Raw genomic sequence first — 10,928 nt, 5'->3', positions numbered from 1 at the left:
CGAATTCCAATTGTTAGAAAACTTTTAAAATCTCCAGGAAACGCTGAAAAATCTATAGCAACCTATGTTATTAGGTAAATCAATCAAAGTCAGCGCGGAGGTACTTGGCAACGCAGAAGTCTACTAAACAGACTGTTAGTATTAAACGAATAGTCAGTAAAATATCACGCTTTAGAGTTGCCTACTTTCAACCTTATATATTTGCATTACAATGTCCCTCGTTTACATCACCCATCACGATGAGAACATTGTTGGGTGCGAGCACGATTTTGAGAAGGCCCAAGGACCAAGGGAATCCATTTTTGTCTACAAAAATCGTAGGGATCTCTTACTAACCAATCCTTTCTTCACATCTAACTTTGAGCAATTTTGCAGCTGTTGTGGAGAGGGCAGCCAAGTATGCCCGTAAACTTCGCGAACGCTTGAACGAAGAGGACAAGAAGTTGTCGGTTATCCTGCAGGCCGATGGTACCCGTGTCCTGACGGAGGCCAAGAAATCGGCCCATCGCACTATGGGCTGTGCTCACACTCCGATTGACCCACCGTGCGCCTACTTGCGCAAGAGCCAGGGCATCAAATGGCGGCGAGAGAATACCCACAAGTGTCCCAAGATGCCGCCAATGCCTCCACTTCCAACACCGGGCAGTGGCGGCAAAAAGACGACCATGGTGCCGAATTTCATTAAACGCAACCGGATGTGCGCCGGAAAGACGATTCCCTGTCCTCCGCCACCTCGTTATGTAGACACTCCCGTGGGAGCGCGTCACGATCTGCTCAATTCCGGATTGGTACCGCAGTTTATCTGCCGCAAGGATTTCGGCAAGGTTCCAATTTATCTCAAGAAAACCAAGAGAATGTTGGCCGACATGAACGCGGTGTGCGCCAAGGAGCAGGCACGTTTGCTGGAGTTGTGCCGCGGCATTAAGGGCTTCACCAGGGCCTCGGTGCAATCAAGTGGTCCGCCGCAAGTGCCGGGAATGCGGGTGATGGAGCAGGCCGAGCGCAATGAGATCCTCGAGGGACTGCGACTGAGCCTGACCGAGATGACCAAGCAGTATCAGTCCATGTCGCTGCTCATCGACAGCATCGCCAAGCGGCAACGCAAGAGCAAGCTGGAGTCTGATCTTCGCCAGGTGGAGCAGGACATTCTACTTATCGATACCACTCCCATTATCTATGTTTCCGAGTACTAACGATGACATTTTATTTCTTTCCTTTTTTTGTCCATGTGTGTCGGCATCTGGCAGCCGAGTGAGGTGTTCCTTTGGATTCACTTGCTTTGCTCTTAGAGGCAGACACACAAAACACTTGGTATTGAAGGTTGAGAATAAATTTAACGTTTATGCATTAAACATTTCCGTTGCGAAGCTTCCATGGCAAACAGGACATGTCAGATTTCTCCCGGACTCGTAGAGTTCTTGCAGGTTTTCCAACTCGAAGAGGATCTGTCGCTCGCACAGGCTGCAGTAGCGTCGCTCCAAGCTGGGGGAGATCTGTGTGGATGCTATAGACATGTTTTCACAATAATTTTATAAAGTCCTTACCTCGACAAGGGACACACTGCAGCGATGAAGTTGCTTCTCCTGGGGATTAGCTATCACAGGAATACCCAGATTCTTATGCAGGAGCTGAATATGATTATCTACTTGCTCAACGAATGCGTTTGCTGTGGGTCGTAGGACATGCTTTTCCGTGAAGTCGGTCTTAATTTTATTCATCAGTCGGTGGGCCTCCTCAAACATACACTTTGTTGCCTGCTCCTGGAATGGTGTCCTCATACTTAATGACTCAATGAACTGGAGCCTCAGTCTTATGTGTGTGATATTCAGCATCGCAAGGAGCAGCTGCAGCTCATCCTGGGACTTTTGGCTGTGAACGGTCAGCTGGAGGTGGCTCGTTTGCAGGCGAATCACGAATTGCAGGACATGGAATTTGATTTGCAGCTGCTGCAACTGGCTTTCAGTGGCGGAATCCGTAAATTGGAAGGAATCTAATGGACCGTAGTCCATATACCTTTGCCAATTCTCCTCGGCAAATACGTGTAGACGTAGTTCAGCTAATAAATCGGTATAGTGATTCATGGGGTTATTTGATTCCAAGTGACTGATGAGCTGAGCAAGTGGATCCTGATTCCCCACCTTGAGCACTTGAAAGAGCAACTGGTTCTTTTGAGGCACAGTCTCACTCATGTATTCTTTGTTGCGGTAGAGAAAAAGGGTCATTAAGTTCCTGTGCCTGCTGGTGCTCAGTCCCATCACCTGAAAGTCCTGAAGCACACCCATGGCTATCGATTGCATCTGCAAGCTGAGCTGATTATTCTCGTGGATAATTTGTACGCGATGCAGATAGCTTCCTGCGGTGCCTGCAGCATAGCTACTGTTGTCCAGGCTGCAGAGACCGGTGATCTTCATTCCGCCGATATAGATCCGTGCTTTCAGGCACTCTGTGCTCCCTGTTCTTGGCATGCTCCAGGTCAGCAGAACCGCCGCCTTGCAGCAGGTTATATAATAGCAGTCCTTGATGGGACATTCGGTGATCACTGCCATTTGCAGACCCATGCGATCAGCTCTCTCCCACAAGGGCTTCACTAAGGTGGGGGTCTTGCTTCCCTTTGCTGGTATTTGGTACAGGTGGATGAGTCCGTTGCTATCGCCCACCAGCAGAAGGTCCTGGAAAGCTTGTATATGGCAGATACGACTCAGGCAGGTTTTCGTTTCGTGGTGACTCAAAAGAGTTTTGACATCGGCGCTTAAGGTTAGCAACCACAAACTTCCGGAGGCGGTTCCCAGAACCAAAACATGTTGGCCAGTGGTATTCGAATCATCAGGTAACCAAGCAAACATAGTGATCCAGGCGGGATCAATATATTCTTGATAACTCTTAAAGTCTTCTATCATGGCGGTGTTCACTTCAGGCAACAGAGTGTCCCTCAGAGTTTTAGCGATGTTGAGTCCTTCCAGAGGGCTCCAGCGACTGTATTCCGCGGGTTTGGTCATTAGGCTTAAGGATCCATAGGTGTAAAGGGAACCCAGGAGCAGATTTCCATTAGCCAGCGGCTTGGGTGCCCGCTTGACTGTTATTAATCTGGCTGGTGGCACGGCAACGGAGCACACAGCGGTGTAGGCCGGCTCCAGGGCCAGGTGCTGTGCCTCCAGGACATCGCAGCTGTCGTATATGGCCACCAAATCCACTCTGCTGGCCAAAACGTCCAATGGTCGTGTCTCCGCGGCATAAGAATCCAAGATGGCCACTAAATAGGGACAGGGATCCACGACCATGAACTTGCAGTTCAACTCCAAAGTGACCACATCCGATTTGGAGCCGCTCAGTGCTATAAAGTCGCCGTCGGAGTCGCTGTTTATAAAGTCGTGTACCGAGTCTTGGCGGACGAATCCTTTGGCTAGGATGGGAAATTCCAGATTAGCTAGAACGAAAAAAAACATTATCACTGATGATGTCCACTAGTTTTTACTTCTGTACTAAAAATTTTACAAGATATTTCACACAATGTCATTGAAGACTGCGGATTATTTACAGGTTTTTTTTTAGTGCGAACAGAGCAAGCACAACAAACCGCAGAGAATCGGCAATCACTATCTCGGATGTGTGGATATGTATATCTATATAGCACGCATACACTTACAGTTCCCCACATCTTGAACGCCACGTGAAATTTCTCCCTCAGTAACTTTCGTCATTTCGTCGTGCTCAGTTCACGAATCCAAATCCACCGGAATGGCGGCCAAGAAACTGGGAATGGTTAGTACACCATGTAACTGGTCAAGTAGCTAACTAAAGTACTTCCTCTTCGTAGGACTTTGTGAAGCAGATGTCCGAGTACGCCAGCGGGTCCAATGGATTTGACCGGGTTTTGCGAATGGTGAGATTATAAACAAAAAGTGCAGGCGAATTTAAATAGACGCCGTCAAAGTCTGACGTGCAAACAGCAGACTGTCATTAGTGATGGTATTACATAACTCGGCTCGCTACAATCGATAAGTGCGACTTTGAAGTGCCCATCTCTCCCGTGGGATCTACAGATTCAAAAACTTGACCAAATTAAATTAAATTATATTCGCAGATTAAAATCACAGGCGGTGGTGATGGTCGCGCAATAGGAGAGTTCACTGTGGCCAGTGAGCACCTGAATCGCCAAGGAACTTTGCATGGCGGTCTCACGGCGACAATTGTTGATAATTGTACCACGTACGCCCTGATGTCAAAAGGTATTTCACATGTTTACTAATTAGAAGGAGATCTAAATAAGTTTCACATTTATTGTAAGGCTCCCATCCCGGAGTTACGGCCAACCTGAATGTGAGCTATATTGCAGCAGCGAAACCTGGCGAAATTATAGAAATTGATTGTCATACTGTGCGGGCCGGCAAGAAAATGGCCTATTTGGATTGCATTCTGCGGCGCAAGTCCGACGGAAAGATAATTGCGAAGGGCGGACAGGTCAAGTACATTCAGTTCGACAAGGAAAAGCTGGATTTCTAAAACAGTTTGCAGATTGTCGCAAAGCCAAATAAAATTTTTCGAACCACTATTAAGACTTGCTAACTTATATGTGCTGGCCCTTTGTTTTTCAAAAGCTCTTAATTTGCAAGATTAAGAAATGTAACATTTAAATAAAAACAAAAGCATAGAAATCCTAACGGATAATTTGAATAGAGATAAGGTTTCCATATCGATTGTGCCCATATATCGATTGGCGAAACCCGTCATCGAGAAACAGCTGTTGTTTGTTTTGAAATTGAGTTTTTCGGAGGTGTTACGTTGGGTATTTAAATTTTAGATATTTATGTAAATTTTAAAGCATTACGGGCGTAGTTAGGTAGGTTCCGCGTTCCTAACTATTTCATGAAATTGCGCTATAGTCTGTTTACCTTAGTTTGATACCGGCTAGTTGTTTGCTTTCCATCGAAAAGCGGAAAACTGCACTCGAAGATAAAGCAATCAAATATTGAAAAAAATCAAAGCAATACGTTTGTTCACATACTACTGTGATTTATTTTAAATGACTTTAGTGCAATCCAAACACACACACGTCATACCTAGAGTGTCATACAATAAAGTTGGATTGTTCCATTGTAAAACTATTACTATCAGAGACTTGAGATACAAGTGCCCGATACGGAAACTTATCTATCTATCTAGATTTAACTAGTACATTTCTAATCTCTCCGATCGGACGAACTAATTTATTTTGTAGTTATATAGAAGCTAGCGGATCGTCTGTCAGGCAACATCAATTGATAATATGGGAACCCGCAAAAAAGGACTTGAATTCGCCAAACACATCACCGAGATTATCACCAAATCAACGGGCTTTGAAAGTCACCTACAGAAGGTTAGTTCCCCGTAGAGTCTAGCTACAAAAAACACTATCTCATACTCATATCATCTTCTATTAAAGGTCAAGATCGTGGACGGCGGCGATGGAGCCTGCACTGCTGAGCTGAAGGTGGACAAGGATCATGTGAACTTGTACAAGTTCATGCACGGCGGCTATATCATGACCCTGGTGGACATGATAACCACCTACGCCCTGATGTCCAAGCCATGTCATCCCGGCGTTTCCGTAGATCTCAGCGTGAACTTTCTGAACGGCGCCAAACTGGGTGACGATGTGGTGATTGAGGCCAACCTGTCCAAGGTGGGCAAGTACCTCGCCTTCATCGATTGCACCCTGAAGCACAAGAAGGACGACACGGTGATAGCCAAGGGCACGCATCTGAAGTACATCAAGTTCGACTAGACTGGCAGACTTGCGCTAATTTAAATAAATTGTTTTGTATATTAGGAGGTACCTAAAGAAAGTACTATTCTTTTTGAGAAATACTTTTGGAACTCCGCAAGTAAGTTGAATAATTTGTACAAATAAATGACTATGGGTTATTAATGTGCTTTATTTTATTACACGTGTAGCAGTACATTGTTAGTTAATTGTCAATTAAACATGCTCATTGCGCAATTGCCGGTGTGTTTCCATTTTGGTTTTGATTAGAGTGAGTGGGTGGCTACTACGGATAAACGTCGATATGCGTAATTCAATTGATGGCTCTTCACTTGACCATCGGGCAGTGTGGGCAGCAGGCCTCCGGAGGCGTCAGTGGGTCCACTCCCGGCGGACAGCTGACCTCGCCGCACCGCTCCCGCAGGCAGTTGACTTGGCCGTGGAAGCAGTTGCACTTGGTGCAGACGTCCGGTGACCAGACCTCGTTGTTCAGCCGGGTGGTGCCCTTGTCGTCGACGCAGTGGCTCCTCTTGGGCTTGCTAACCACCTGGGGCGGTGCCGCCGCCAGCTGCACCACCTGAGCCACCGGCTCGACGTCGGCGGAATTGCAGGAGTCCTCCAGCTTGCGCAGCTTCTTGTGCAGCTTTTTCAGTTCCTTCTGGAAGCTGCCAATCAGCTCCTCCAGACCACTGACCCTTTCTTCGTTCACATCGTAGAGGGATTCCAGTGGACTGTCATAGCTCTCGGCGGTGGCCACCTCCTCGTCCGCCTTGCCGAGATCTCTCTTCTGCCTGTTGCTTCGCTTGGTGTACGTTTGCGGTATGTACGAATCGAAGACGGCCGGTGGACTGTTGCACCTGCCGCACTCCTGCCACAGATAGAGATTAATGCCGGCTATATCCTCGCACTTCTTGTAGCCCCCCTGGTGCTTGGCCAAAATGAACACGTTCTCGGTGACTTGGTCAAAGTTGTCACCCACATCGCACAGCACTCGACCGAAGTTTGCCTGCTTGATTTGGGTGAGTTGCTCGGGTGAGAAGACACCGGGATTCTCGTAGTACAGGCGATCGCCATCCCGAAGTCTGCGAAACTGTTCCACCAGCAAGCACTGGAATAGGGGACCCACCTTGCCGCCCTCCACCTGATCCTCGAGAATGCCGCCCAACCAAACATCCACGTTATCCGGATGTCCATACAGTTCCTTCATCTTCTGACGTATCTCGGCATTGCTGATCTCGTCGGCTAGATCCTCAAAGTCCTGGGCCACTGTGAGATTGCATAGCTTTCTGTAGACATTATAGCCGGGCATGCCGTGATCCCTGCCCCTCTGAATGTTGATGGCAGCCAGATCCAGTGCCACAGCATGGGCTGTCTGGAACAGTTTCTCTGTGAGCTCAGTGTTGAGATTCTGATCGGGGGTCTTCAGCTTGGCGGGCACGGCCAGGAAGCCGCGCATCAGGGGATCCACTCCACCCTCGTAGGCCAGACGCCAGGGAGCAAAGAAGGCCTTGTGGAGGAGCAGATGGCCCTGGGGTATCGGCTGGAAGGTCTCGTTCAAGCGATGGAGAATTGGGTTGATGATGGTGTGGCCAAATCGCAGGGCAGCCGTGGCAAACTCGTTGGCTATGCTGGGATTCACTTGGGGATTGTAACCCGAATACTCGCCCATCATCTCCATGCCACTTTCGCCAATAATCAGGGGCAGCCACTGCTTGAAGGTGATGTGCTGCATCTGGGCACCCACTATCTTACGAGCTTCCTGGTACAAGGTGTCCCCATCCCAATGGCCATTGATTTGCTTCAGTTTGCTGGCGATCCTGTTGTGCTCCCTCATCCAAACGGTGTGCATCGCCAGAAGACCCACCTGCTCGTTCACCCGGATATCGCCCGAAACAAAGCAGCTCATGGTGTTCTCGTCGAGATTCCTGCGGCAATCCATGCCATCCTGGGGAGCAGCAAAGGGCAGCATGTCCTTCTGCCGCGGAAAGTGGACACCCACACGGAGTAGTCCGTCCTGGGATGTCAGATTGCGCAGCTCCTGGGCGAATGCGGTGCTGTAGCCATACATCTGCGATGCATCTATGTAGGAGGTCAGTTGGTTGATCTGCTCGCGATGCTGGACGCTGTCGAAGAAGAGGGAGGTCATGCCGGAGCCACAGATGGCGCTGGAACGCACCACATCAATGCAACGACGGTTTCGGACGCGCGGATCATTTGGGGGCACTTCAATGGGATAACAGGGTGGTGCCATCTCGCAGCTCTTCTTGCAATCGATTCCGTCCCAGCTCTCCGAACTCACGGATGGGATGGCATGATCCAGATCGTGATCCAGGAACTGACCCCACTGCATCACCATGTGCGTTATCCGGGCATCCGGTGTAATCTCCTTGGTGGCCACCAGTGAGGTGGACACCAATCTCGCACTGGGCTTGGCATGGCCCGAATACAACATGCCCTTCGTCCAGCCCACGGGCATACTGAAACCGTTCTCGTAAATCGGTGGCGCCAATCTCCGGAAGGCGGTGAGTGACGCACCCCAGGTGGGATGCTGCAGGTTGTTGCAGGTGCCATCGATGCTCCTGTACCGCGAATGGAAGCACATGTCCGTGCAGTTGGGCATCTCGCGGTGTTCCATGCAGCCCGACAGCTCCGCCACCAGATGCAAATGCTCGCGTGACAGCAGATCCCGGAACTCGTACTCCTCGCTCTTCATGGTCAGGTTGTCGCCCTCCTGGACGTGTTTCCGTATATTGACCAGCGTCCGCTCGTAGATCTCCGCCGCACGGGCCAGCTGCCTAGCTTCTCCAGTGGGAAAGCGGAAGACGCGCAGCAGTTCGCCATAGTTGGGCGGCGCCTTGTCGGATCGGTTGGAGAAGAGCATGTCCAGGGTGTTGTTGATGGCCAGGTCAATCTCCTTGGCTGCCTCGGCGAAGGCGATGCGCACATACCGATCTCCTGGAGCCAAATCCACGTTGTTTCTAATGTGGAAGCGAAACAAAGGTAGATTGGTTAACATAAGCTGATAGTTTTGAATAATCAAAGGAAGTTTGGTGACCCAGGCGAAGTAGTTGGTGACCCCAAGACTTGGTTTGTGCGCCATACAGTGCATTAGTCCCCAAGTTGTCGGCTTATTTTCTTATAAAACTAATGTGGAAACGAAACAAAGGGCGATTAGTTAACATAAGCTGATAGCTTTAAATAAGCAAAGGAAGTTTGGTGACCCAGGGCATAGCATTTGGTGACCCCAAAGTTGGTATACCGTGCATTACTCCCCAAGTTGTCGGCTTACTTTCTTATAAGTCATTATTAAATGCCCAGAGGCAACAGTTGACACGCACATAAAGAACACAAAGCGCGGAAACAATCAAGATATTGCAGGGAATTTGCACATTTTAATTACCATAATGCCAGTGGCAGGAGTCGCCCAAATGGCCGCGCTGTCTAATAAAAATGCCAGCCACTCCATTTCTCCCTTTTTTTTTCTGCCTCACGAAATTATGCTGCATTCTGTTTGCAGCGGGGAAAAGTCATAGGAAAAATCCGCGTCTTGCTTTTTTCGCCTTTCTTGAATCTGAATGGAGGAGCAGATGGAGGAGCGGATGTGGAGGGCAGCATTAACAACAATTCATGCCTGGCATTCTGCTGGCAAGGAATGCTCCTTTAGGAAACTTTCGACTGTGTAAACTTTGGCATTGTGTGCCGCTGGCGGTGGCGCTGCTGTAGGTAATAACTTAACGACCATAATACACCCTGTTGCACCAGTGTCTGCCACTATCGGTTGCCAGCTGCCACTGCCACAGCCAGTGCCACTGCTGCCTGGTCCTGCTCCTGTTTCTGGTGCTCCGGCTCCAGTCAGTGGATATTGCGGCGCCAGGAACTACATATTTCCACGCTGCCATTCTGTGGCTGCCCTCCTGGCAGTGTCCTTTTCCCCGGGCCACTCGATGGGGTGTCCGTTGTTCTATTCTATAGCTGACAATTGCCCACGGTATTTTGGACATTGATAGTTTTTGGAGAAAGTTTGTGCAACACTCGGACAATTATTTCAGCAGATAATGGATCTTTTCGGGGTGCCTCAGAGAGTGCTTAAAAGTGGAAAAGTCACAGTGTAAAAGTTCGTAGGGTAGAGTTACCTCTGGAGAATTATGAACGTTATCTCTGGCAAAATGTATTAATTATACTTGTTTCTTATTCTTTGCAGTAATAGTTTACTCAATTAAATTTAATACAAATTCATTGTTTTCACAAAGTGCAATGAAAAGGGGAAAAAGTACAAGGAAACTACCAGAAAACTAATTAACCTGGTTTTAAAAATAATTTCTCTTAGTGGTATATCCAATAAGTCTATTAAATTTTTTCAGGTTCATAATTAAGTTATTTCAGGGCAGAAACAAATATTTTAAATTAAGTCATTGCCTTGCTTATAAATAAATCGTTCTATTTTTATAAAATAATCTATATTTTTGCTTTTTAAAATGAATTTATTATAAATCCTTTTTCCATAGTAAGGGTATCCTGCAGTCAGCACTTGCGAGTGCCCCATTTGGTGTAAAGTTTCTCTGTGGCACCCGGCTGCCGTCTCACTCACTCCTCACTTGCCACACGCTGTGGCGCACGGCAATGTATTTCCGTGGTTAGCCTTTTTGCCAGCAGCAGGATCACAGGAGCCGGGCGGCAACAACAAAAGTGGCCGTAACAGGATAAGCTTTTGTTTTACGCCCAGCATTACCCACAACTTAGGCGGATTTCTGGGTGTTTTGGTATTTTTTGTTGTTGTTTTTGCCATTTTTGTTGCACTGGTTTCGTCGGGGTCTTTCAGCGGTTTTCACTCACACTCTTTAAGGGGCAGGATGGCTGCTCCTGCGACTACTGCGACTCCTGCATTCTTCCAACATAGTTTTTCACTTTTGGCGCCCGGCTTTCTCGCACCCATTTTCTGGATTTTTTCTTTATAATTTGCCGCCCCCGCTGCTTTGCTGCGGTCTGGGCGACTGGAAAACGGGGAAAACGGGGAAAAACTGGGAAAACCCGGCGTAATGAGTAAAGTTTCTAATGCTGCCGGCACAGAACTGTAAGCCGATTCAGCTTCCGTGCCCCCCATTCCTGGCACTAAATGCTCCGTGGGTGCCACACATGGAAATCCACCCGCTTTTCTGCTGCATTATGCATCAGGAAAATGGCTGTGTAA

At 48.3% G+C, this 10,928-nt stretch overlaps 5 protein-coding genes across 6 annotated transcripts in view; 3 read left to right on the top strand and 2 right to left on the bottom strand.

Moving 5' to 3' along the window:
• Nucleotides 1–79: 79 nt before the first annotated feature.
• LOC120450097 (enkurin) lies at nt 80–1,352 on the top strand. The gene is made up of 2 exons (XM_039632891.2): nt 80–317; nt 376–1,352. The coding sequence occupies exons 1-2, from the start codon at nt 212–214 to the stop codon at nt 1,191–1,193; spliced, it is 924 nt and encodes a 307-aa protein (XP_039488825.1). The 5' UTR covers nt 80–211; the 3' UTR covers nt 1,194–1,352.
• On the bottom strand, nt 1,315–3,772 carry LOC120450096. Its single transcript, XM_039632890.2, has 3 exons — nt 3,644–3,772; nt 1,545–3,424; nt 1,315–1,493 (listed from the first exon to the last, which is right to left on the bottom strand). Exons 1-3 carry the CDS (start codon nt 3,696–3,698, stop codon nt 1,341–1,343), a joined length of 2,088 nt encoding a protein of 695 aa, XP_039488824.1. The 5' UTR covers nt 3,699–3,772; the 3' UTR covers nt 1,315–1,340.
• LOC120450098 (acyl-coenzyme A thioesterase 13) lies at nt 3,620–4,549 on the top strand. Its single transcript, XM_039632892.2, has 4 exons — nt 3,620–3,759; nt 3,815–3,880; nt 4,082–4,226; nt 4,286–4,549. The coding sequence occupies exons 1-4, from the start codon at nt 3,736–3,738 to the stop codon at nt 4,498–4,500; spliced, it is 450 nt and encodes a 149-aa protein (XP_039488826.1). The 5' UTR covers nt 3,620–3,735; the 3' UTR covers nt 4,501–4,549.
• A 167-nt stretch (nt 4,550–4,716) lies between these two features.
• Nucleotides 4,717–5,905, top strand: LOC120450100 (acyl-coenzyme A thioesterase 13). 2 transcript variants are annotated; one of them, XM_039632893.1, is made up of 3 exons: nt 4,717–4,837; nt 5,216–5,353; nt 5,420–5,905. In XM_039632893.1, exons 2-3 carry the CDS (start codon nt 5,264–5,266, stop codon nt 5,759–5,761), a joined length of 432 nt encoding a protein of 143 aa, XP_039488827.1. In that variant the 5' UTR covers nt 4,717–4,837; nt 5,216–5,263; the 3' UTR covers nt 5,762–5,905. The 2 variants fall into 2 exon arrangements, with proteins under 2 accessions (XP_039488827.1, XP_039488828.1); XM_039632894.1 differs by having other exon boundaries at nt 4,763–4,783.
• Nucleotides 5,893–10,928, bottom strand: part of LOC120450094 (peroxidasin) — a 30,130-nt gene continuing 25,094 nt past the window's right edge. The window contains exon 11 of the mRNA XM_039632888.2: nt 5,893–8,718. Coding sequence (XP_039488822.1) covers nt 6,069–8,718 — 2,650 coding nt within the window. The 3' untranslated portion in view covers nt 5,893–6,068. The remainder of the gene's footprint in view (nt 8,719–10,928) is intronic.

This window comes from Drosophila santomea, chromosome 3L (assembly GCF_016746245.2).
Source record: "Drosophila santomea strain STO CAGO 1482 chromosome 3L, Prin_Dsan_1.1, whole genome shotgun sequence".
NCBI lineage: Eukaryota > Metazoa > Arthropoda > Insecta > Diptera > Drosophilidae > Drosophila > Drosophila santomea.
This window is presented reverse-complemented; position numbering and strand designations above follow the sequence as displayed.